This window comes from Nicotiana tabacum, chromosome 2 (assembly GCF_000715075.1).
Source record: "Nicotiana tabacum cultivar K326 chromosome 2, ASM71507v2, whole genome shotgun sequence".
Lineage (NCBI taxonomy): Eukaryota > Viridiplantae > Streptophyta > Magnoliopsida > Solanales > Solanaceae > Nicotiana > Nicotiana tabacum.
In genome coordinates this window covers 92288482-92315572 of record NC_134081.1, presented here as the reverse complement: position 1 = coordinate 92315572, position 27091 = coordinate 92288482, and the positions used below count along the sequence as shown (strand labels likewise).

The window sequence follows — 27091 nt, the reverse complement described above, 5'->3', positions numbered from 1 at the left end:
GCATACCAATAATAATAGAGTCAAACATTCCTTTGATTAGGGATTCAAAAAAAAGGTGACTTGGAACACCCAAAAAATCAATTTTGAGTGGCGACTCTGTAAATAAAATAATCCCTAATCAAGTTTGTCACTTTAATTAGAAAAACTCTTTAATCCACCGTTCATAATACACATTATCTTTGTGGGGGTAAAAAGGAGGTGTGACACTAATTATATCTCATCTCAATAAATTCCTTCTCAAGAGACAACTAGGTGACTAGGAGGTCATATTTCAAATTTCAATTGTTTAAATCCTTATAATCCAAATGCATATTATAATCCGCCCAATAGATGAACATATCATCCAACATCATCCAATAACGTGATCACATCATATTCGTAAGAACAATTATACCTCAATTACAATTTAATTACGTGATCACATCATATTCGTAAGAACAATTATACCTCAATTACAATTTAATTGGAGTAAGCTATATAAAATTTTTCACTTTGTTCCGTTTCATTCAACAATTGAATGATTTGAAACAGATTATAATTTCTTTGATATTAGAGATTATCTGAATATTACCTCTTCCATTCACTGTATATAATAGTATCCAACAAAACCCAAAAATTATCGTCAAATAACAATTTTACTGAAAGTGTGCCAATAACGACTAGTTATAATTCAAATTATTATCAGTCAGAATAATTCATATTCACACCAATAGATCTACTATAGAAGGTAAAACACTCTCAAACAAGAAGTTCTCCATTTCAAGAGCTCGAACTCGATAAGATTAATGGTACGCATATTTTGTTAACATTACTTATAAATATATAATAATAAAAAAAAGAATAAATTCAGTCACCCAAGCCAATTGATTGACGAACAAGGCCACCCCACCGGGCACGGTGAAGCCAAACTGCCAAACCCAGCCAAAAGGCCCAAAAAAGCAAATGAAAAAGCCAAGTCGGCCAATGTCTCGCCTTCACAGTGCAATATTTATAAAAGGCGGAGATATCCCCATCTCACCCAGCAAAATCCCCTTTTCGCGATTCTGAGTATAGATATAACTCTTCATATGCGCGCGCACGTACACATTTCACTGAAGCTGTGAATTGCAATTTAAAAAAAAAACATAAAGCTGCCTTTTCCTTTCATTTGCTTTTTGCCTCTCTTTTATTCTCGAGCCTTCTCTTTCTTAGCCTGAAAGCTGCCTTCCTCTCTCCCTCTATAGCACTGGCCAGTGGCCACTCTATATATATGCTCTGCAAAACATCTTTTCTCTCTTTCAATTTCAGCCACATTTCCAATTTGAGAATCTAAACATTCATCGTTCATCGCTGCTCAATTTTCAGGTATTTTTTCTCTCTCTGCTATCTCTTTCTGAAAAGTGAAATCTGTGCTGTATGTATATGTATGTGCGGTTCCATGTATTTGGCCGATTGAATGATCTGGATTTGAATTCGCGATCACAAAATCGCTGAAATTCTGGTTGAACAAGTACTTTCTAGGCATAGCGAAAGAGGATGTGAATCCTTAGCTGTTCGCTCTGCTTTTTTAATGCCGTTATTTTGAAATCATGTTTCGGGAATTTTCTGTTTGCATGATTTTCAGATAAAGTGATGATTCATTTTAAATTTATACTATATTATAAAGAGTTTAACCAATATTCAGTGACTGTAAAAAGAATTTTTAAACTTTGTTTTTAAAATGATAAATCTTATTTTTATGAATAATTACCTGTAAATATTTTTTGTTTAATATATGTATATTTTTATAAATATCTTTTGTTTAATCTAATAGTGTAAAAAAAGTGCTGGTGTATTAAACGCAATATATGGAAGTATAGATATCCTTCCACATGAAATAGAAAAGATCTGCTTCGTCTGATTTAGGAGTATTAGATACTCCACTAAATTTTGAGGACACAATTTGAAGTGCACAAAAGGTGACGTAAAAAGTGCATTGGTAGTCCGCCACTCCATCTTGAATGCAGGAGCTCATGTACTGTTGTGCTTGCCCACTGAATTTGAACTTGTTAAATTTCAGAAGAATAGAATCGGTACACTACATTTAAAAACTATTTTCAGTCTTACTTGCTTATGTGGATTTTGGAATTTAACAAATAACATTTAAATTCATTATTTCACGGTAAAATTTTCAAGTCTTTGTCACCAAAAAATGCTAAAATAATTCTAGTACTCCATATAGTCTGTAAAATGTCACATCTGTGTGTGTATGTGCTTGATTGTTGTAAAGTTGTGTTCAATCCACCCTCCACTTTATTTTCCACTAGGACTGTTGCATAGAGAGAAATCAGAAAAGCTTTGTGGATTTTGTTTTTGCTCTTATTGTTAGTTTTGTGGAAAAAGATTCGGTTGGTTAGGATTGATGTGAACGCCAACCTCGTGAAGCAAAATATTAAATCCTCATTGGTTGTGGTGACTGCTGCTATATATACAGCACATCATCCACACACACTTCGTATTTCCTAAGAAGGCCTAGGGCTTTTATTAACGGTAAAGTTTTCTATGATTGATGGATGCTATAGATTTTTTTTTAAGAATATTTCTTATTACTCATTTTGTTAAGGGCTTTTGTTAAGATATAGAATTGATCGATGATATAGAATTCCACTTATGATGTTAATTGATTTTTTTATATTATAAATATTTTAATTTGTTATAGCAAGTCTTTTATTTTATTCCAGCACATCATCCACACACATTTCGTATTTCCTAAGAAGGCCCAAGGCTTTTATTAACGTAATTTATTTACGGTAAACTTTTATATGATTGATCAATAAAATAAATTTTCTTTTAAAGAATATTTGTTAATACTCATTTTGTTAAGGTTTTAACTTATATCCACTTATGACATAATTGACTTTTACATTATGAGACATTTAATTTGTTATAACAGACATTTATTTTATTTCTATATTTCCAAATTAGATTATTATAGATTGTTAAACTTTATAATAGGTCATTTATTTTATTTTCAAATTTAAATTTTATAGAGATTTTATTAGGGGTGGGCGTTCAGGCAATTCAGATTGGATATAAAAATTTCGGTTTGGATTTTCGATTTTCGGATTGAAAAAATAACAATCCAAATCCAATCCAAATAAGCTCGGATTGGATCGAAATTTTTAAGTCCGGTTTCGGATTAATCGGTTTGGATATTTTGAATTTTCGATTTTGAGCTTATAAATTGAGATGTGTCTTCTTTTAAAAAAAAATGAATACACAAATAAAGTACTCATACTAAATTACCTGAAAAGTTCTTCATGCTCACCGTACCGCAATTATCCAAATAAAGTATTCAAGTAATGAAATTATTATCAAGGAAATGCAATAGAGACATTAATACGACCGATAAGAAGTAGCAATAGTAAAACCATATCCAAATAGAAAGTATTCTGACAATAACTTAATAATTAATATTGAATATATGAGATAATATCTAATGAGTAGGGTATTGAACTTATTACTATTAGCATATGGATAATGGACTAAATATAAAATGTAAAAATTGCGAATTTTTGGAGTACCAAATCCAATATCCAATCCGAAATTCAAAAATTTTAAAAATTAAATTCAAAATCCAATCCGTAATCCGAAAATTCAAACAAAAAATCTTAAAAATTCAGATTTCGACCGGCAGATGTAAATAGTTTCTGGTGCGAGCTAAAAAATTATAATACCCCTAGTTTTTACCTCTTCGCCGTTGTTGTGTCATTTAAAATTAAGTCTGATAGTGTGAAATTAGTCATAGATAACATTGTCAGGGCATAGAAGTAAACTTATGCATAAAATTTTTAATAACTTTGATTGAATTGAAAATTAAAGCCTCAGACTCCGCTGGACAACGTTACGTTAACCTGGGGTCCTAAACGCCTATAAAAGGAACAATCATATTTGAGATTCCTTTTCAGATATTAAAAAAAAAGAATATAAAATAGACCCTTTCAAAGACTCAAGTGGCCCGTATAGACCCTTCAAAAGAGGGTTCGGGTTCTCTATAATTTCTTCTGATTAATTTTTTATTAGGTTCGCTTCCTAAAAGAATTTTTTAATTAAAACAAAATTAGTTCCTGGGTATTACCATGAATGTGCATTCTTGCGTAAGCGCTGCCTTTTCCAGCTTTTTTAAATACGAATCTCAAAAAATAAAATCTGTGTCAGCTGCATGGCTGTAAGGCTTTATGTACCTTTTAAAGCTTACACGAGGATTCGTCTGCTCTTCCACTTCCACTTCCTCTCTCGCTATGATAATTTTCTCTTCTCTGCCACCCGAAATCTTTATATATTCTCTATTTCTCCCTCTTTCACCTTAATCAAAGGTTACCAATTTAATTCATCCACCAAATGTTAATTCTTGGTTCTAACTCCTGCTCTTTCTGAGTCATGATTCTATAGCTTTTCTGGTTATTGACGTTTGGATCAAATTAGGCCCGAACCCTCAGGTTTGACCGAGTCTTGATTTCTGGTGGTTTTTGAAGTTGGGTTAAGACTGTTTACCTGTCACACAAATATTTGTGGCTTTATTAGCTGCCCAAAAGGTTAGAATTCTCAATTCTATAGCAGGCGTTGATTTTCTGCATGCAATGTGTTTGTGCTAGTGTCCGAGTTGAATCTAATAATCGTTCTTTCTTTTACTTTTTGTGCGCCTTTATACATATACACTTGTCCTTGCTCACTTTGGTTGATTTTTCTCGTTTTCTTGAACTGAACTTGCGATACACTTGTCCTTGCTCACTTTGGTTGATTTTTCTCGTTTTCTTGAACTGAACTTGCGATACCAAATGAAATGTACAACGTGATTAATTAAAAATCTTGGAGGAAAACAGCCAAGACTCTTAGTGGTAGACCCCATTTCCCCTGTAGAATTCTGTGGATCCCATTCTCCCTGTTATCTCTTCATTAGTATAAGTCCGTTTTTCTCTATTATTGGTTATTCAAATTTTTTAAAGATTGGATTGGTACGTGTCTAAATGTTGCAACATGGATAGCGACCCACTAGCTTGGAATTGAAGCATAGTTTTATTGGGTTATTCAACAAGAATGCTGATGTCCTGTTCATATATGTTACCCTGGGCTGTGCAATTGCATTTTCACTGTTCGTACTTGAGGCGATTGTGGAATTTTAAAAATTCTTATATCATTCAGGAGGGAGTTTCTTCTATCACTACCTCTTAATTCGTTATAATCAAGATGAAAGACGTTTGTTTTCAGGGACAACAGAACTCTATTAAATTCATCCTAGGAGGTCTTATTCTAGACAGATGCCAGGGAACAAGTATAACGGAAACCAAACGGTTGCCACCACTCGATTGGAGAGGCTATTGAGAGAAAGAGAGCTAAGGAAAACTAGCAGAACTTCTCATCAAACAAGCGATTCTACTGATAGCAACAGGGGCAATGAGCTCTCTGACCATGATTTTCGCCAAGGAGAAGCTGATAATGCAGGAGTTTCATATGTCGAACAGTACCTAGAAGGAGTTGCACGAGCATATAATGAGGGATGGGAGCGGCCCGATGGACGGCCCACCAGACAACGACTCCTGGTTGTGGCTAATAGGTTACCCGTCTCTGCAGTAAGAAGGGGTGAGGAATCCTGGTCTCTGGAGATAAGTGGTGGAGGTCTAGTTAGTGCTCTTCTTGGTAAGCTAGCTTCCTTTCAGTCATTTCTGATTTTACATTTTGACTCTTATTTTTTACGTAGACTCTAATTATCTCTTTTTGGGAGTTTGATGTTCATATTATCTAAGAGACGGTCTAATTGTCCTGGAAATAATTTGTTGAAGGTGTGAAGGAGTTTGAGGCTAGATGGATTGGTTGGGCGGGTGTGAACGTGCCAGATGAGGCGGGGCAGAGGGCGCTTACTAAAGCACTAGCAGAAAAGGTTTTAATACATCGTCCTCCTCATGTTTTTGCCACCATATTTCAGTTTACCACACTTCATTGCCTTTTTGAATTTAAGACTGGGGAGATTGCTTTACTTCTTTTTTTTCTCCATGAAGAATGCTTTACCTATATCCTGCATTTGTTTACCCTTTTGATACTGTTCTTGTAGAGGTGTATCCCTGTGTTCCTGGATGAAGAAATTGTTCATCAGTATTACAACGGTTATTGCAACAACATATTGTGGCCTCTTTTCCATTATCTTGGACTTCCGCAAGAAGACCGCCTCGCGACTACCAGAAGTTTCCAGTCTCAGTTTGCTGCTTATAAGAAAGCGAATCAAATGTTTGCCGATGTTGTGACTGAACATTATGAAGAAGGCGATGTAGTCTGGTGTCATGACTACCATCTCATGTTCCTTCCTAAATGTCTCAAGGAGTACAACAGCCAAATGAAAGTTGGGTGGTTTCTACACACACCCTTTCCATCCTCAGAAATCCACAGGACTTTGCCATCTAGATCGGAGCTGCTCCGAGCAGTTCTCGCGGCTGATTTGGTTGGGTAAATTCTCCTTTGAGCAACTCATTCTCCTGCATATCATCTAACTTGTTGTTTTAGTTTAACCTTCATAATTTTGGAAATAGTTGTTTGGGCCTCAGAGTGATATTCCTGTCTCTCTGTGCTGAGAGTGAAAGTTGAAGTAGTGGATAGCAAGGATCTTGAATTCTAAGGTTGTAGGCGTCGATCTACGGGTTTTGTTTAGTAGAAATAACTTATTGCCGGTAAAAAAGAAATAACGTACTAGTGGTTAGATTTCTGTGAAATCTCTTCCTCTCACTAACTTTACCTGGTTAGGCCTGGCATGAAAGATATGCTTTGGTAACACCTAGCATGATTGTGAAAGACACTCTGCCAAGAAAGTACAACTAAGAAAAGTCTATATTAAAGAGATTTACATCAGACCTTAATAGCAAAGTGTGCTGGTTCTGCTATTTCAAATCTGCAGCAGTTTCCCCATCATTAATGTTGAGAATAATGGGTGTTCCATGAATCTGCTATTAGTTTGCTGCTAGTTCAATTATGTTAGATGCTTGGAAATTCATGCTGAAGTTGAAGATCCTTTTATTGAATTATTATTTGATAGGATATTTGGATTTAGTTGTGTTGAGATTCTGATGCTTCAATTTCCAGTGACCATTTCTATCTGCATGAACTTGTACTGTTATGGTTTTAAATACGAATTGCCACTTCTGGTTTAGAATGCAGTACCAAGAACTTTCATGCATCGAATGTCTTCTATTAGAGTCCTTTCCGTTTTTTGGTGAGAGGTTTCCATGTATAATATGGGGTATTCTTTCAGTTCATTGGATTGTAAAGCTTCAGATAAAAGTTTAAGCCGGTGTGACTTTTTCCCTTTTTAAAAACCAGATCCTATTACTTAATTACTAAAAACTTGATAGTATTTGGGCTAAATTTAGAATGGTAATCCAAGTGGCTTCTTATTTGGGCCTCCTGATGTTCTATTGAATGCTAATCATTAAACATAATGCTCATCCATGGATTTTCCTCTGTAAATAATACATGTGTGGTTATATTTTCAAAACAAACTGTCTGCCAGTTTAGGTTCTTTTATTTCAAAGTAGGCTTTGAAGTTTCATTCCAGAGTTTAAGCTGATATACAGATATTTCTTTTGTGAAAAAAAATAGGATTCCACTAGTTAAGACAAAACCGGCTAGCGTTTTGGCCAAGTTGATTCGTAAAAGAAAGTGTACTGGCGAAATTGGTTCACAATCGTAGCATAATCTTTCAAATTAAGCTGAAAAGGAGAATATGCTGGTTTCACTGGTAACTTTTAGCTGTCTGTATAATGACTATCCAATAATTCTAGAAGACTAACATGAGTTGCTCTTCCTCCTGATTTTCCATCAGATACCAGTGTACTATATTGCTCAGCTGTGGGTTTCCTTGGTACTATGTTTTGGTTTTATCATGAAAGAGTAGCTAACTTCCACTTCATTGCACATCTTTGACTTCCTGGTCCGTTAAGGAAATGATGTCCACTTTTTCTCCTGTGACTTTTCATCCGTTAACCTCTATGTAATGAAAGTCCTTAGGGCTTTGACCTATATTTGCATAGTTTGATGATTTAAGACCATCTAATTGTTACTTTCTAATGGATTTTTATGTTTTAGGGATTTTTATTTGACTTTCTAATGGATCAGTATGTTAAATTTCCTCTGCAGTTTTCATACCTATGACTATGCAAGGCATTTCGTTAGTGCCTGTACTCGTATCCTTGGACTTGAAGGAACTCCCGAAGGAGTAGAAGATCAAGGTAGACTGACCCGTGTTGCTGCGGTATGTTAAAGTTAACTTTCTACACTTTCACACAACATTTCTGCATTAAGAAATTCTCTAATCCTCATCTAGAAGATTTTGTGTACTTAGCCTTGCGTAATATCAACTTGATTTCTTTCTGAGCAATTTTTAAATTGTTTCTGTACATACAGTTCCCCATTGGTATAGATTCAGAGCGATTCATTCGAGCACTTGAAGTTCCTCAAGTTCAGGAACACATTAAAGAACTAAAAGATAGATTTGCTGGGAGAAAGGTATTTCTCTCCCGCTCTGTATCCTCTCTATCTGGCCTGGTTTTTCTTTTTCGCATGATATCACTTTCATGAAGTAAGAAATATCTTTTTGTTTTTTCTGATTCCAAACGTTTATATTTGCAATATGCATCACATGGGGAACAATTTGCTTTTCGAAAATTTTTCACCAATTTCACTGTCTATTTTTAACTGTGAAATCTTGGCCTTGAATTCCATCAACATCATATTTCCGCTTCCCAGTTCCTTAGGCCAGTTGGGGACTTGGTCATGACCTGGATCCATCTTGGGTAATTTTACCATCGTCTCCTGAAAATTGTACCTCCGCTACAAAGATTACAGAAGTAATGTCTCCATTTGCTAATAGTGTATTTTCGATAAAATGGGGGCTAGATAAAGTAGTATGAAACAGGGGCAGGCATCCGCCATAGATTCAAGTCCTACGGCTACCTGTCATCACAATACTTTCATGTGCTTACATCAAGCAAAAAGTTGCCTGTTTGCTATGCACCAGAAGGTGTATCTTGAAAGCGTAATAAGTAAATACTTCCGTTATGTTACTTTAGTTGACATGCTTACCATTTAGATAGTCGGATATTTCTTACTAAATTTCTCCTATTATGAAACAGTATATAGATATGAATATTGAAATTGGACAGAAATTTTTTTTAAAAAAAAGAGAGAAAAAAAAAAGAGAGAAAGAAAGATTTCTTTGCATTTGCCAGGAGTAACCATGTTCCGTTGTTTTGCTGCCTTAAAGCAGATGTGGCTTTTACACTCTCTTAGAATTTCCATGTGGCTTTATTAGGGCTGGAAATCTTTCCCCATTTTTCTGTTTTATACAAAATCCATATTCCTTTTTTCATTAAAAGGTGAAATGTATTTGCTTCTAAGTCATGTATGTTTCAATTTTCTGAAGGCTAACTGGAATTTCCTCGCCCTTTGTTGCAAAGCTATGTCAGTCTAGCGTTCTTGCTAATCATTTTTTTATCTTGTTTTATGTATACCAAACTCATATCACTTTCTTCTGTTTCTGCCTGTTGTCAGGTAGGAGGATAACCTTATCTACTGCATTTGTTTATGCATTGGTCCTATAAACTTTTACCTTGCTTTGTTTTCCCTAAATAAATCTGATTACAGGTGATGTTAGGAGTTGATCGCCTTGATATGATTAAAGGAATTCCCCAGAAGATCCTAGCATTTGAGAAGTTCCTTGAAGAAAACCCGTACTGGCGTGATAAAGTGGTTTTGCTGCAAATTGCTGTGCCAACAAGAACAGATGTTCCTGAATGTATTTTCTTGGGCACATTCACTCTGAGTTCTTCTTTATTCCTAAATCATTTTATTTTTTCCTTTTCTCCTATTTGCCATTACTGCCTGTAGGGAAAGTTTACTTTCCACTATACTGGTCCAGTTCATCATCAGCTGTTTTTACATCTGAACAGAGAGTTCCTAGGAAGGGGAGTTTTTTGATTCATAAGTCTATTGGTCAAAGCCTAAAAAAATTTGTCTAGGGGAAAGCATCATAGATTCTTTACCAAATATAGACGCTCTAAAAATTTAAAGATCCCTGTTAATGATCTTAATGATCCGGACTTGAGGGCTAGCTAGCTTTTGGAGTTGTTAAGTTAATTGTTAAATGTATCCAAAAAAGAATGATCCAAACTTGAGTGCCCCGGAAAAAGACATGTGCCACAGGCATTCCATCATAAATCTATTTCGTTGCAGAATATAATCCTTCCTTCCTGTTGGCTAATTCATCTGTGCTTAGAACCATGTGTCATCTTTGATTACTCCTAGCTTGTTAGCAAAGACTCAGATAGCTGCACCGGTAGGAGATAGAAGTGATCATATTAGAGAAATCTCTCTCTGTCTCTCTCTCTCTCTCTCCTTATTCACTTTCCATTTCTTTCTGTCTTAAACCTAGTGCGTACTTTCCATATTGGTTTAGATATTCGAAGGCATTCATTGATGTTAAACTGTATGTTGAGGGAATCGCGCCTCATTTTACCTTCCACGCTATAGCTGTAATGAAGTTTTGTGTTGCAGCAGAGACATCAGGTACAAAATTTAAATTAGAAAGTTGCATAACAGTATAGTTTGGACCCAACAATGATCTGTCGTTACATTAAAGAACTTGGCAAGAAAACTAGTTGAGGTGGTTATCTGATTCTTTTTGGTTTCATTTTAGAATAAGATTGCAGTGTGTAATGCTAGGACATTGGAAAAACATTACACATGTAAAGTTCTCAAAGAAGTTGAAGCAGTTCAATACAAATTTAGAATTCTTGATAGCTAACTCTGAGCATTAATCATCCAGCACAGTCCTCAACTTGGACAGAACATCCATGAGAGGAACAAAGATGGGATTCAAACCAAAGCTTATTACATTTTTTATTCACCTATTTTCCAGTGGATTCCGTGAGATACTTTGTCTGTTGCATCCAGAAATGCTTCCATGAAAATGGCATTTTTAATCTGATGAACTTTGGTGACTAGCTTATTCTCCTTGAATTAGCTCAAGTATCACTCATAAGGGAGATTCTCTTGCGAGCTTTCAACTAGGACAATGCTTTACTTCCCTTTTCTGAATCTTAAAAACTTAAATATCTGGGAACTCATGAACCCAGCTGGACCTTAAGGACAGTCAAATTTCAATGAGATTTACTTGGTTATAAATGCTGATGTATGTCATAATTTATCTTCATGCTTAAGTATGATATTTTACTTGGTTTCACCTTGTATTTTTGCAGACCAAAAACTTACTAGTCAGGTTCATGAGATTGTTGGACGCATCAATGGCCGATTTGGAACTTTGACAGCAGTGCCTATTCATCATCTGGTTAGTTTTTTTTCCCTAAATTCATTGTTCCTGAATTTTATACCAAGGCTAATATGGTTATACTGTTTTTTCAATGCAGGATCGATCTCTTGACTTTCATGCATTATGTGCACTATATGCTGTAACTGGTAATCCCTTTCATCTTGCATTTAGTTCTATTAGCAGCTTCCACACCCCATTTGCACCCCCAACCCCCACACTTCTTAGTTGCACTACGCTATGCTATTCTGTGAGATAATAATGTGTAATATTAGTGTTGTTTCTGCTCATCTATGTTTGGTCATTTTCTTCTGTGCTTTAAGAGTAAGTGTAAGCACTAGTACTTGCTTGTGCTCTCACCTGGTACGAGTTTATTAGATTGTCTCTGGAATTGGAACTAAACTATGAACAGAGAAGAGAAGAGCGGTGAGCAGTTGATGTTTATGTACGGTTGTACTCCTGGTTAGTAAATAGTTCTTTGTTAATACATATATGGGGAAGGGTATATCTCCACACAGTTTTCATAAGGTTGTTTCCCTTCAGGTTTGGTAATTCGTTCTTTTTTAAAGCCACTTCCGGCAGAATTTAGGATAATTACTCCCCCAGGCTTAAAATACTTGTAGTTTCACGACTCTTATGGTCCTTACAAATGATATTGACAATGGAATAGTTTATAAAGGCCTCTGCATGTTCTCAGAGAAGTCTGCATCATGTTAGATTTTCTAGAAAAATGATATCAAACTTGCAGATCCGGAATTGGTTCAAAACTTGTGAAAGACTGAAGATACGTTTAGATCTGCTCACTGGGCTTTATTATTGAGATCTGGCATATTGTTTTAACTTCATCCTTTCCGTACTAAATGGTTGAATCGTTTTGATGTAGTAGTGAAATGTGGGCATTCAGTCTGGGATGGGAAGGAGAATTGTGTCTATGAACATGTAGGTATTGTAGTTATATATTTTCTTACTGCCTTTCTCCTGTGAAGTTCTTTCTGCCTCTGGCACCAAACCAACATATTCCTTTCCTCACACTCTCATCTTGCTTTCACCCAAGGCAGAAAGTGATCATCAGCTAGAAGTCCAAGAGTCTGTTTTCATGCTGCTTTCTTTGTTTTGGGTATCTTGCACTTCCTTCTCTATTGGTTGATTTTCTTATAATGAACACAGAAGTTTGACCATGATCTATAGATGGGTTTTACCCTGCATGGACTAGGGAGAATGATTTTATTGCTCCAGCCATGAAATGGTCTTTCATGCACAGGTCCCCAGTGGTTACCTGTTTGTTCCAACTTATTTCCTATATGGATTGTACTTGGAGCATGGACCACTGAGGTGCCGAGTTCCTAGTAAGCTACTGCAACCAGTCATGTATTAAAACATGGCTTATCGACTAGATAATGCATAAGTTGTGCTCCAGGATTTGAACAGGGGATGAGTATGCTTGGTCACATTCAGAAAACATATGCATGACATAGTCCAGATATACCTTATTGCTTTAGTGATCTTGAAGGGAACAAAAAAAATCCTTTACTAGTAATACAGTTTGTATTCTACTTGTCATATTCCCGATGGTTCAAGACTATAAAATGGTAAAACGATATATTACTGACATGATGGCAAAAAGTTTGCAAATATATAATCTTCTAGAATAAATAATTACTGCAAGATTATCATTGTCATCGTCCCAAATACCATTCTTGCTTTTGTTATAGTTGATGTACTATTATATGATATATATCGGTACCTTCATTTGTCTTTTCATCATTAGCTAAATCCATGTGGTAGCTACATGCCCGTTCCTGTTGTATTTGACTTCTTTTGGCAATGTCTTGTTCATCAGATGTAGCGCTGGTTACCTCCTTAAGGGATGGCATGAACCTTGTTAGCTATGAATTTGTGGCCTGCCAGGAGTCGAAAAAAGGGGTCCTTATTCTCAGCGAAGTAATAATCACGTATCCAATTGCAATTCTATTTCCTCGAATGCCATATTTACTAGTTTTTTGGTTTCACAAGTGTTTTATGCTTTCAGGCATTGTGAACAGATAAGATGAAAAGATTTTTGCAGCATAACCCACATAGATGGACATTTTTGTGTTTCTTTGCTACTTGATTTTGACAAGGCTAACAGTTTATCGAAAACAAAAGCAAGATTACAGTTATCCTAATTCCTTTTAAAATTTTGATGCCCCTCAGTCTTCTTGAATCACACACGATGCTCCATACATGGTATCTTTTGTTCTCTTACGTCTTATTCATTTCCAAAGTCAAGGAGGTTATTTTTTGTAAGACCTTTTGCAGATAGAACATCTGATTTGACAAGTTTCTGTGACACAGGCCATGAACAGCTGCGCTCCAGCTTCTTTGAACAGCCTCTGTTTTTGGTGTTTTCTCGTTTAGATTGCTTTTATGTGACACAACATAGTATGTCAACCAAATAAAAAAATCAATCCCTTTCTATTCAGTTAGATATCTAAATAATCCATAACTGACATGTTGCTTATTCTCTTCCTAATTGTGTAACTATTGAGTATTCTATATCATACGTTGTCATGGAGTAAGATAATTTGTGAAATCAAAATAATGGAGCTACCATTTCAGTTTTGCAGTAATTTTGAAGGAGATTTTACTGCTGTGCTGTCCAACACCTTGAAATTGTCTCATCTCTCTTTGTATGTGCATAGTTTCAATAGATAAATTTTCTAATCTTTCATCTCGTGCATTTGTAGTTTGCAGGTGCTGCACAGTCCTTAGGTGCTGGAGCAATTCTGGTGAATCCATGGAATATCACAGAGGTCGCTGCGTCGATTGGGCAAGCTTTAAATATGTCAGCCGAAGAAAGAGAAAAACGCCACAGGCATAACTTTCTGCATGTGACTACCCATACTGCTCAAGAATGGGCTGAAACTTTTGTGAGGTGACAATACATTTCAGCAATAGCCTATTGTCGTTAACAGTGTAAAGCTACTCTGAATTTTTTCCTAATCACTGATCAGACTCCTGTAAAGAACCTGTTTGGCGGCAAAAGAGTAATAATAGTATAAAACCATACAATACCACCCTAATTGTTCTACTTTTGCTGTAAACGCAAAGTATGCAACAAGGCTTCTTGAAGAATTGAAGAAGCAAGATAGTAGAGAAGTCAGTTCTTGCTTGAGTTTAACTTCATGGCTGTGGCTCTGATGCTTCAATGCTCATTTGCACTTTCTTTACTCAAGTTGATTCTTCCTATCTGTCTTTAGTTCGGAGTTATTTGATCCATGGATTGGAACAGGTCAGGTTAGACCTTGGATTTATATTTTTATTCTTAGGGTCATAAAAGTACCTATGCAGCCTGTTTAACTGACTAGGATCTTATGTCAGAATATACACACTCTTATTTAGGGTATGCCTACCTTGAGAATGATTGGAGGCACCATATTATATAGTTTGCATATCTTCCTTGATCATTTCCATGTTTTGTTGCATGGCTTCTCTTGATATTAAACAACTCTCCTATGTCAGCCGTTTTAATCTTTCCTCGGCATAGATACTGTTGGTGCAATTTAAGCATTGTCATGTTTATTAATTGAGATTATAAATGGATCTTTTAGTAGAGCTTCTTTTGGATAAAATTTGCATATTAATCGGCCACTATTCCTCTTCTTCGCAGTGAACTAAATGATACTGTTATTGAAGCTCAACAGAGGATAAGAAAAGTTCCACCCCGACTTAACATCAGTGATGCAATTGACCGCTATTTGTTGTCCAATAATCGTCTACTAATATTGGTACCTCTCATCCCTCTTTCAAATGTAATCTGCTGAAATTATTTATCCAGAAGCTACAGTTAACTGTTTTCCCTAATGATTCCTGTGATTGATAATAATCGTTTGATTCTGGAAGAGTTCATATATAGCAGAAAGGCTACCTAGATGGCTTTAGACGATGAATCAAGTTAGTGGCAAAAGCCTATGCTAATTTGGATAGCATACCAACTTTTTTTGGATTTGACATGTTCACTCGAGTCCAAGTTATGTTGGTGATGATTTGGTGTGCATATTATGGGTGAAGGGGGTGGCCTGCTAATGATTTTGGCTGTAGAAGTGAAGAATTAGCAATAGAAGAATGAAGGGATCTGGGATGCTACCATGATTCCGGGGCCTCGGTGATTCTGGGAGGGAAACATCTCCAGTTAGTGGTAGACTTTGTGGGAAGGGGTTATACGTGTGAAGAAGAATAGATGCAGCCTCCACTTCCCCGTACTTTGCCTTTGTGAGGACTCTTTGGGTTTCTCTGTCGAATGCCTAAATTTCATGAGATATTATGTTTTTAAGTTTAATTTTCTGTTCTTTTATACTGATATGCAGCAACTAGCTAAGTTAATGACAATTTCTTGACTTGATTACGGTGGTCCTCAAAAACAGGGTTTCAATTCTGCGCTGACAGAATCGGTGGATACCCCTGGAAGAAGAGGTGGAGATCAAATTAGAGAGATGGAACTGAAATTGCATCCCGAATTGAAAGAACCATTGACCGCAATCTGCAACGACCCAAATACAACAGTTGTTGTCCTCAGTGGAAGTGACAGAAATGTCTTAGATGATGTACTGCATTACAACTAGCAAAATTTCAATTCCTTCAACTATCGCTACGTTTTTCCATGCCAATTTTGTACCTTTGCAGAACTTCAGTGAGTACAACATGTGGTTAGCAGCAGAGAATGGAATGTTTTTGCGATCTACAAATGGTGTATGGATGACAACAATGCCAGAGCATCTAAATATGGATTGGGTTGATAGTGTAAAGGTATGAGCATGTGTAGCTAGGTTCTGAAAGTGGATTTTTCAGCTCTAACTTTTCTGGTTCTTTTGACTATATCCAGCACGTCTTCGAGTACTTCACTGAAAGGACACCGAGATCTCACTTTGAACAACGTGAAACGTCACTTGTTTGGAATTACAAGTATGCAGGTAATCTTAGTTTCATCATCTATTTTCCTTTCAAGAAAATTCAGTCATGTAGTTTTTGTTTTTAGATTTTTCAGGTTTATCTTACCTTCGGCGTGTCAACTCTCTTTCCTCTATTTAACTTATAATTTTCATTTGTGGGGGTCTTCCATGTCCTTTTAGATGTTGAATTTGGAAGATTGCAAGCTAGAGACATGCTGCAGCATCTTTGGACTGGCCCAATATCAAATGCATCTGTTGATGTTGTACAAGGACTCCGCTCCGTTGAGGTCCGAGCAGTTGGTGTTACAAAGGTGACCACATTGTTTCTTATGATAATATGACCAGAAAGTTGCTCCCTGAATTTCATTTCAAGCGCTTGATTAGTTCATGAGACAATTCTTTTTCCCAATTCTCATACACCCATATATACACATGCAGGGAGCAGCAATTGATCGTATACTGGGGGAGATAGTACATAGTAAAGCCATTGCAACACCAATTGATTACGTCTTATGCATAGGGCATTTCTTAGGGAAGGTAGATTCCTTAAAGCTATCACAATATCCTTTCTTCAAGTTAATACTGCTATTGCTGTGAGCTTCAAATTTTGTAACCCAAAGTTTCCCTGTCTGTTAAACTAGTTCCAGATTTTGATTAACTATTATTTCAAAAAAAGAAAAAAAAAAAAGAATTAAATGCTCCCAAGAGAAAAAACTTAAGAAAACTAAAGTAGCATAGGTTGATCATTTGGAACTGTATACTTGTTTTCCTGTGTCCATCTTGAATTTTGATGCTGTTGTATGCCCTGTCCTGTCCATTTTATTGCTACACTATGTCCATCTGTATAAATATATTAAAATTCATGGAGTAAAACTAGAAGGATCATGTTGCATCCAAATCCTTTGAACTTTGTATGTTTTATAAGTCAAACTTCAAACTACGCCAGAGTTTTTTATGAAATACAGATGCCACTATTCTGATTTCTGTCTGGTGTCTTTGTAATGTAGGATGAGGATGTATATACCTTTTTCGAGCCAGAGCTTCCTTCTGATTGCATTGGTATTCCAAGGGGTAAGGTCTCTGATGCACTGAAGGTACCAGGGGAAAGGCGATCGGCGCCAAAAGTTCCGTCTAGCCGAACTAGCTCAAAATCATCTCAGAGCAGGAATAGGCCTGTATCAAGCTCAGAGAAGAAAACTTCCAATGGTGGTGGACGTCGGACCTCACCTGAAAATGTGTCCTGGAACGTGCTGGATCTGAAGAAGGAGAATTACTTCTCTTGTGCAGTTGGCAGGACTCGTACAAATGCTCGGTATTTGCTCAGTACGCCTGACGACGTTGTTGCTTTTCTAAAGGAATTAGCTGAAGCATCTATCTCAAATGCGCCATTATGAAAAGGATAAATGATGCTGGTGTTTTTGATTGAGGGAGATTTGTATGGAGGATATTGAGCAAACGTTTATACCTGCTTTGCGTTGGATATATAGATGTCTGGATTCAAAATTCTACAAAGTAAAGAAATAACCTTTCTGCTAGCTAATAATAGACTTCCTCTGTCCCTCTTCCGACCCGTATATGTTTTTGCGCGTCGGACTTTAACATACATATCGAGCAGTTCAAAATCACAAGCACTTGTCACAACTCACAACCATCATTTATGGAGTCACTCATTAAAATGAACTTCAAAGGAGAATTCTTATAATTATTTTATTGGCCATTCTTTTGTTTTCTAGTGTTCAATTTCAGTCTTCTAAATGGAATTCTTAGAAAGGCAGAGATATATTGGAATAGAGATAAAAATAATTCTTATCCCTTGCTTATGGTGTAATAAAAGAACAGTTGAGCTCATGTTGACTCTCTTAAGAGTTTTTTTCATGTTTCTAATTCACAAGATAAAATCATTGCACCTATTTGGTTTACATATATGAAAATTTGAACTAACTTCTTAAATCTTAGTGCCTCTATCCTAATAGACCCATAAATGTTTGAAAGTTGGATGTCCAAAATGGGAACATTTTAGGGCCTATTATTCTTCAAAAAATTTAAAAATCAATGTCAAATTCACTCCAAAGGAACTGATGCATTGTTGTGGTTTAAATTAACCATTCTTCCTGGAATGGAGAACGTATTTGATAAAGTCATTAAAGTAAGTAAATTATTAAGAAGTAAAAGATGATTTTCTTGTAAATTACTAAAACCAAATTAAAACCATCCATGCTAAACATGCCCTATGCATTGTTTACTGCTGGAGCCCAATAAAGATGCTTCCATACAGTTATTCTGCCTTTAGAATACTAGCAAAATACAACACTTTCCGCTCAATATGTGGAAGAGAAAAACAACACTAAAAATTGGAGCAAGAAACAATTCATAATTCCATATATATTAGATTCAACAAATAAACCCCTTAGCATACAGGGTTGATAACAGATACATGGGGAACTCTTATCCAAAGGAACAACCAAGCATAGGAATTCTAATCACTGGTAAGAATCTAAACAGTAGAAAATTTTGGCTGCTAATGATGAATAATGACTAAACTAGAATACAAAGTCAACTAGCATATTGATCCAAACCAGAAGTCTGCTCCCAATAACCTAAAGCTTATTATGCAGCAGTTTTTCTATTTGGTTCAAATACATATTTGACCAATGATTCTTTGATTGGCAGCAACTCAGGGAACTCCTTTTTCAACTTTGAAGCATCCATCTCATTGTTACTGCGAGCTGCAACAATTACCTTAGCCTGTTCTTCCAACGTGAAGTTGGCCCATGTAAATTCTGGATTTATATATTTCTTGTACATCTCCAAAATCTCATTATGGCTCACAACACCGGGGTTTGTGAAATTCCATATGCCCCTGAGATTACGCTTTGCCATCTCAATTGAAATTGGAAGAAGCTCATCCAAAATCGTCATGCTGTTGGGAATATTGACCACCTTATTGTAGCGACTAATCTTGGTAATGAAATTACGGGGGTTGCTGAGGTCTGAAGATATTGGCATCCGGACTCTGAGGGTGCAAACATTCTCGTATTCTTTCAACAACTCTTCAACCTGGTGGAAGAAAGAAACAAACAATATCAAAATTCGTAAAAGAATACCCACATAAGTCTTAAGGAGTACCTACCATAGCCTTGGTCTTTGAATAGAAAGAACCAGCGAAATTGGGCATGTCTTCCTCTTTGAATCCAATCCCAGAACCTTCTGGGTGTGCAGCATCATATTCAAATATGCAACCAGTGGCAAAATTCATCATCAGTAAACCATGCTCTTTACAAACATCAGCCAAGTTTAGAGTTCCAGCAACATTTGTACGAATTGTTTCAGTTTTATGACTCTCACACCAATCAACATTAGGTCTACCGGTGACACCAGCAGCATTGAATACATGTGTGGGCTTGACAGCGTGAATGTCTGCCAAAAGTTGTGAGCGATCCTGCAGACGTCCCCTTCCATACTCATAAGGAATTCCCTGTTTCTCACAAAGCTTGCCTAGCAGACCACCAATCCAACCAGTCCTACCATAAATCAAAAACTTATAAGGTGATTTATTAGGGGGGTTGCCGATCTTGGAAGCTGGAACTACCATCCGGGTCTGGTTGGAGTTTCCAGAGCACTCAGATGATCCCGAGTCATCTTTTTCAGCTCCTCTCTCTACCCCACCAGGCATCATCAGCATTCTAGGATGGGGAAGCAATGCTCCAGAGACATCTCCCCACCAATCAGGATTACTGATATACCAGTCCATGGTTTTTTTCAGACCCTCTTCCCACGTGGTCCTCTCTGACCAACTCAAGTTCTTCAACTTCTGATCGTCTAGAAAATACCTCTGGTCATTGAAGGGCCTGTTCTCCACAAACTGAATGCTTGCATCTGGATCCTTGTTAAAAAGCTTGCATAGATCTTTGGCAACATCAATCACCCTCCTCTCTTTCTTAGTTCCAATGTTATAAACATGACCAACCTCTCCTCGGTGAAGAACAACCTCGAAAGCCTCAGCAACATCCTCACAGTACAAATAACTTCTAACATTTGAACCATCTCCGTGAATAGGAAGAGGCTTCCCCCTCATGGCTAGATTGATAAACTTTGGGATTAACTTCTCAGGAAATTGATTGGGACCATACACATTATTCCCTCTAGTGGTTATAACAGGCAATCCATATGATCTCCCATATGCCATAACAAGCATTTCAGCACCAGCTTTTGTGGCTGAATATGGGTTCGTAGGAAGGAGTTGTGAGGCTTCATGGTTTCCCACAACGGCATCCTCATCAGTCTCCCCATAAACCTCATCCGTGCTGACATGGATAAACCTTCTGATCTGACCAGTAACTTTGCAAGCCTCTAATAGCACGTGTGTACCATAAATGTTGTTCTTGGTGAACTCAAAGCTATTACCAAAGGAGTTGTCAACATGGGTCTGAGCAGCAAAGTGCATTATAGTGTCAATGGACTCAGTGATGAGAAGGTAGTTAACAAGATCAGCACTGCCAATGTCTCCCTTAACAAACTTGAAATTAGGGGAGGATCGAGATGGATTAAGGTTTTTCAGGTTGGAGCAATAATCAAGCTTGTCAAGCACAACGATTTTGTAGTCGGGGTAACTCCGAACAAGGCGGTTGGCAACATGAGATGCAATAAACCCTGCAGCCCCAGTAATGAGTATATTCTTAGGAGTGTACGTCGACATTTTGATGCAGCTTCTTCAGCTAACGAATTTCAAATCAATATTCAGAGTTTAATAGCAACTCAAATCCTGCAAGAAATAAATTAATTTCATCTATTAACAACTGTCAAACCTAAAGCTTAAAAAAGAAGGCGTAAAGGGAAAAAAGGACATAAAAATGATTTCTTTAATAACCAGGTAACAACAGAGAATGTTTGAGAACTAATAAGCAACTATGCACCGACAAAAATATTAACCAAAAACAAGCCCAGAACATAAAAGTTCGACAACCCGGATTCTGAAAAGTACCTAATGCCATAAATCTGACTATGTGGAGAGAGGGGGGGGGGGTTGTAGTAGGTAAAAGCAAGATAAAAAATGCGAGTGAATATACATGAATTAATAAATAATTTCCCTGGATCAGCAATAAAATATAACCACAATATTATAAAAACCAGTATTAAATTATGAATCAATCAATTAATTATGTCACAAATCACAAACTAATGGAGATTTAGAAAAACCAGCACAAAATTGAAATTGAAAAGAAAAAAAGCACAGATCATCAGATCCAACATAGTATTCTGCAAAACACAACATTCTCATTGCTCATCAGCATTTCAAATGTGTGGTCCACAATACGATGCATGCTCGCTTATCCATAACAGATCTGGAATCATAAGTTTGCAATGGCAATAAATTGGAATCAAAGCATATGTGCATTCAAAAACCAGATCTAGCCCAAAGTTATGAATTGCAAACAAGAATTAAAATATAAGATGAAAATTACAATTGGCTTACAGATTTTCCAGAACCAAATAAAGGATCCAAACCCCAAAATACAAGAAAAGGGAGACGAGAGAAACGGAAGAAACTTTTTAGAGAGAGAAAGAGAAAAGCGTGTGAAGATGAGAGTCAAGTATCGTATCGTATCGTCTCCCTTTTGTGTACGTATTTATACACGCACTACCCCTACAAAATTTTCATGCAAATCTAATGTTCTTCTCTTCCATATTTATTTATTACTGCACCAAAAATAAAATAAATATGAAAATGGAAACAGAGAGTGTGTTATTGTTACAGCGGGAGGGTGAAGAAGGAATTGAAATTACTGTGGTGCCCCTGGAACGGTGATTGAATTACACCACGCGGATTTTGTGGGCCTTTGTTTGGGCCTCATTAATAGGAAACGGTAGCTGGTAAAAGCCGTTAGTTGTTTTATTATTAGTGGAGAAAGATAAAATAAAATAAATATTAATACTATACTAATACTAATAATGAGAATAAAAATGAAAAATGAATTTACTGGAATTTGGGGGACAGTGGAATGTGCGAATGGAATATGATGACACGTGATTGTTTGATTAGCTAATTAATGTGGCAATTTCTGATTGGATTTACTCCTTCCGTCTCACTTTTACTTGACACGTTTTGACTTTTTACGCATCATAAGAAATAATAAATAAAGTGTATAATTTATCATGATACCCATATTAATTAATACATATTTTATTGGATTTGAGAAAATAATTTGAAATGAATAATAAATATTGTGATATAACATAAAAAAAATTATTTTCTATTAATATATGTAAAGTGATAAGTAAAAATGAAAATCTATATCATAAAAGCACGGAGAGAGTACATGTTAATGATTGATTATTTTAGTGCACATTAGAGATATTAACTGTCATAATTGTACTCTTGCTGGGAACTTTCATATTCCATAGTTGTACAATCATGATATAGCTGTTTCCATTTCTGTCATGATGTGTATCTTTAATTGAAGTGTGAAATGAATTAAACAAAAGCCCGCAAACAAAGTGGTAGTCGGCTAGGAAATTAAAAAAATTCCAACTCAATGTTATACTCACCAATTAAACTATGAGTAATAAATTTACACTCGGGAAATACACTTATTATTTACTCAAAATTATACATTTACCTAAGTATCTTATTTCATTGATTAATTAATTAATCTGGTTTGATGTAAATCTGGACGTGTGAAAAGCCTTTTCCAATAGCAACAACAATCAGTTGCATCCAAAAGTGTGGCTTACTAGTCAATAAAGTAAATTGAGAATCATAAGAATTTATGTTCAAATTTCAGCATACCGTAAAAATATTAGGTAATTTATTCTTATTTATCTAAATATTGTTGTACGAAATTAATCGGTACTTTTATTACTGAGAAATAATAGATATTTTATAAAATTAATTAAGGTGTGTGCAAGCTAACTAGAACACTGTGATAATTCATCATCAGTAAAAGTCAATGGCATTTATAAATGCACTGCATCTATAGTTGGCTCTGGCGTAAAATAAAGCATTGCTTCCACATATCACCTTTTTATTTGGCTTTATTTCTGGAATTGTGTGTAAAAACTTTAAATAAAGTACCACGTTAGCTTGTAAATCAATCACACCGCAATGTGATACTATACTATTATTCCAATAATACCTTTGACTCAATTAGTTTCTCTATCACGCGGTTACAAGAAGTGTTTATAGATAGTGTATTTTCCTTAACATATATACTTATATGCTTCGTCTCATATTATATATCATATTTCTCTTTTATACGGCCCTTAAAAAAATATTAAATAGAATTTTTTTTGATTATTTTATCCTTATTTATGTCTTAAGACATAATCTATCATCATTAGATATGTATTCTATTATTTATGTACCATCTCCATCTTACTAGTAAGGATAAAACGAGAAAAAAATAATTATTTTGTCTTGAACTTCTAAAATGATAAATAATTTAAAACAACTATTTTTGAAAATCAAGACAGCTAACGTGAGACAGAAGGAATAGATAACAAGAACAAAGACAATAAATTTTATTTATTTTTGTCTATGAGACACGACTAAAGTAACAAAGTTGAGAAGCCCCACTCCTTGATGCATTTGGGGTTTAATATAAAATTGAAGTATTATAACTTTTTGCTCGCGTTAGAAAATATTTATATATTGTAGACAAAAAAGTGTATAATTCTATTGTTGACGATCTTGTGACTTTTTATACAAATATAAATATTTACTATAATCACTCGTATTGTTGACGATCTTGTGAATTTTTGGGCAGGGGGCCAAAATGACCATTTGTTGTGCAGTGGTAGTAGGTTTGAAAATTTGAGTCCACGAGTATAATGTGCTTCTGCTTTTGCAATTTCCGTACTGTCCCTCTATGATTCTTTTCGTTGGATTCGTCTCCTTCACTATTTTTACTCATCATAGTTTCACAGATATGAGTGCGCATATCGGGTTCAACTGAATCCAATACTTTTGATGTGAAATATAAATTTATGTGTAAAAATTTATTAATATTGCAATATTTAGCAATACGAACTCATAACTTTAAAAATACAATGAGTTCAATACTAAAAACTTTACAACTTGAACCATAAAACTTAAATCTTAGATCCGTCTATCTATTAATAGTTGCTAATAGGTTTTAGTCTTGTTATTGTGTTGGTTTTGAACCTATTGCTTTGACCTTATAATAGATTTATATGCCTGTAAAAAAAATATAAACCTTTTAACATTATTATTAATATTAGTATTATTACTATTATTTATAATATATTTAACTTATTTTTTGCTTTTATTTTTGCTATTATTTTTATTTGGTATGAAGATGACATGAGTTGTTAGTAATAGCGATGATTCATGTATATAGTCGATCCTATCTTGCTTGAATTTGAGGTATAATTGTTAGTGTAGTTTGGACCATTTATATTAAAAGTAAGTATATTTCTATATATTTCGCTCAAAGAATCCCTACAAGCTAAGAATTTTTATTTTCTAATCGTGGAAGTTCTATTAGGTCAATTGAAAATCTCCCAATACCAAATTAGTCAATGTTTGGACTCATACTTGACACTACTATTAAATTTTAAGGAAACAATAAAGACAGAGAGATTTTTATCCAATTAAATTTTGGATAGATTTTTATCTGCCTCGTTAACTAGTACTTACTATTTAATGAAATATCTACTGTACCCTTTCTTTGTCTCATTTGCAAACTCTTATTCATGCCACAAGACTTACCTAACACAAAACCTGATATATCATCGTGCTACCAAACAGTACCCAGCAATATCGATTGTGCATCGTCCATCGTAACAACCATTTACCTCTTTTGTTGTGTTTTTCCTCTTTCTTTTGGAGAAAGGAATTGACATCCCTCAAACCATTAGACTTCCAGAAAAGAGAAGTCTGATCGCCATTAAAATTATTCTCGAAAACCGAGTCACATACTCTTCAAAGTCGCATGATATTTAGGGGTCGTTTGGTTTATAAGTAAATTGTGCACGAATTAGTAATGCATGAATTATTTATTTATAAAAAATTAGCACGTGATAAATGATAATGAAGGGATTGATATGGGGTAACTAATAATGAAGGTATTATTATGCAATAATTAATAGTTAAGAGAACTTTTTACATGAATTAATTATTTTAAAGAGGCATTTTTATCTTTAAATAGTTTAACTCTAGTATTGCTAATACACGGATTTTTATTCTTTATTCTACCCGCATAAAATAATAATAGACTTACACATTTTAATACGAGTATTTTATTACCGTTAATTAAATATAGTATATGTTATTTTGTGGCTTGAATTATTTCCTTATATTTTTAGGAAATCCATAATCCCTATAGGTTTAGTAAAACCCATTGTTGTATTGGGTAAAATATGTTGCGATACGTGGCCACCAAAGAAGGGGACACGTGGAATCAAAGCAGGGAGGATAGAAAACTGGGCACATCTACCCCATGTGTCACTAAGAAAGGTAAGTCCATAAAAGGCATTAAGCTTGCTGCGCCTAACAGCATTTAATGAAGAATATTCCACAGTATTAAAGAGTAACGGCTCATTACAGAAATTCGGACATTTATGTTTACCGTTATGTTTCCATTATCACATTCCAATAATTGTCATTAGTGGTGGGCCCGACCATTACGCCCACTGAGCTATAAATAATAGGCTCGACTATTATTGTAAAGGATAATTTTTTGGACATCAAATAATTCTTCTAATACAACATCTTGATACTATTTTTCTGTCTCTAGCTTGTTGTTCTTATCATCACCGTGCCCGAAAATTCTGTCACCGAGCTCTCCATATCTATTGTTTTATCTACATTTGAGCTAAGTATCTTGCATCCAAATTGACTAATTTATTATCTTATGGGATCAAATTGAATCATTTGTCTAGAAACCACGAACAAATTCAACTGTACCATTTTTCGGGTAAACAGTTTGGCGCCCACCGTGGGGCCTAGACAGTCGTGTGGTTAAGTTGATCCTTACCTCTTTCACTCACAAGCTTTGATCGATGCTACGGCCGGGCACGAGTTAATGAGTTTCCTCGATGCCTATTCCGGGTACAATCAGATCAAAAATGAACTCGCAAGACCGGGACAAAACTTCGTTTTTAACCAATTTTGGTACGTATTGTTACAACGTAATGCCCTTCGGACTAAAAAAACGTCAGAGCCACTTACCAACGACTCGTAAATAAGATGTTCGAAAAATAAATAGGAAAACTATGGAAGTATATATAGACGATATGCTCGTTAAGTCTCTGGATGCAGGTAACCACCTGAGGTATCTGCAAGAAATATTTGACACACTGCGGGAACATAATATGAAGTTTAACCCCGAGAAATATGCATTCGGAGTCGGATCAGGTAAATTCTTAGGATTTTTGGTCCCACATAGAGGAATTGAGGTAAATCCTGACAAAATCAAGGCCATAGAGGACATCCCGGATCAACTATCCAATGTAAAGGAAGTACAGAGACTCACAAGCAGATTAGCGGCTTTGAGCAGGTTCATTTCCCGATCGTCAGAAAAATATCATCGCTTCTTCGTACTGTTCAAAAAGAAAAATAATTTCGAATGGACGCCAGAGTGTCAACAATCCTTGAAGGAATTAAAGGAATACTTGTCAAGCCTTCTGTTGCTCTCAAAGCCAAAAGAAGGAGAAACGTTGCTGGTCTACCTGGCGATCTCGGAAGTTATGGTAAGCGCAGTCTTAGTCCGGGAGGATAAAGTTATGCAATCCCCCACTTATTACGTTAGCAAAATTTTAATGGGAGCAGAAACTCGCTACCCACATTTGAAAAAATTAGCCTTAGCTCTCGTGGTCA

At 35.6% G+C, this 27091-nt stretch overlaps 2 protein-coding genes across 4 annotated transcripts; one reads left to right on the top strand and one right to left on the bottom strand.

Annotated features, from left to right (window-relative positions):
- The first annotated feature begins 852 nt into the window (after positions 1 to 852).
- Positions 853 to 17794, top strand: LOC107809478 (alpha,alpha-trehalose-phosphate synthase [UDP-forming] 1). Of its 2 annotated transcripts, none has more exons than XM_016634124.2 (18): positions 853 to 1344; positions 5227 to 5655; positions 5799 to 5896; positions 6068 to 6456; positions 8140 to 8254; positions 8407 to 8508; positions 9646 to 9796; positions 11259 to 11347; positions 11427 to 11475; positions 13167 to 13267; positions 14053 to 14240; positions 14976 to 15093; positions 15730 to 15909; positions 15989 to 16111; positions 16188 to 16275; positions 16435 to 16565; positions 16693 to 16791; positions 17262 to 17794. In XM_016634124.2, exons 2-18 carry the CDS (start codon positions 5277 to 5279, stop codon positions 17646 to 17648), a joined length of 2787 nt encoding a protein of 928 aa, XP_016489610.1. In that variant the 5' UTR covers positions 853 to 1344; positions 5227 to 5276; the 3' UTR covers positions 17649 to 17794. The 2 variants fall into 2 exon arrangements, with proteins under 2 accessions (XP_016489610.1, XP_016489608.1); XM_016634122.2 differs by lacking the exon at positions 853 to 1344 and adding an exon at positions 4066 to 4553.
- An 811-nt stretch (positions 17795 to 18605) lies between these two features.
- On the bottom strand, positions 18606 to 21998 carry LOC107809479 (trifunctional UDP-glucose 4,6-dehydratase/UDP-4-keto-6-deoxy-D-glucose 3,5-epimerase/UDP-4-keto-L-rhamnose-reductase RHM1). Of its 2 annotated transcripts, none has more exons than XM_016634126.2 (3): positions 21717 to 21998; positions 19385 to 21016; positions 18606 to 19311 (listed from the first exon to the last, which is right to left on the bottom strand). In XM_016634126.2, the coding sequence occupies exons 2-3, from the start codon at positions 20948 to 20950 to the stop codon at positions 18862 to 18864; spliced, it is 2016 nt and encodes a 671-aa protein (XP_016489612.1). In that variant the 5' UTR covers positions 20951 to 21016; positions 21717 to 21998; the 3' UTR covers positions 18606 to 18861. The 2 variants fall into 2 exon arrangements, with proteins under 2 accessions (XP_016489612.1, XP_016489611.1); XM_016634125.2 differs by having other exon boundaries at positions 21728 to 21988.
- Between the last annotated feature and the right edge of the window lie 5093 nt (positions 21999 to 27091).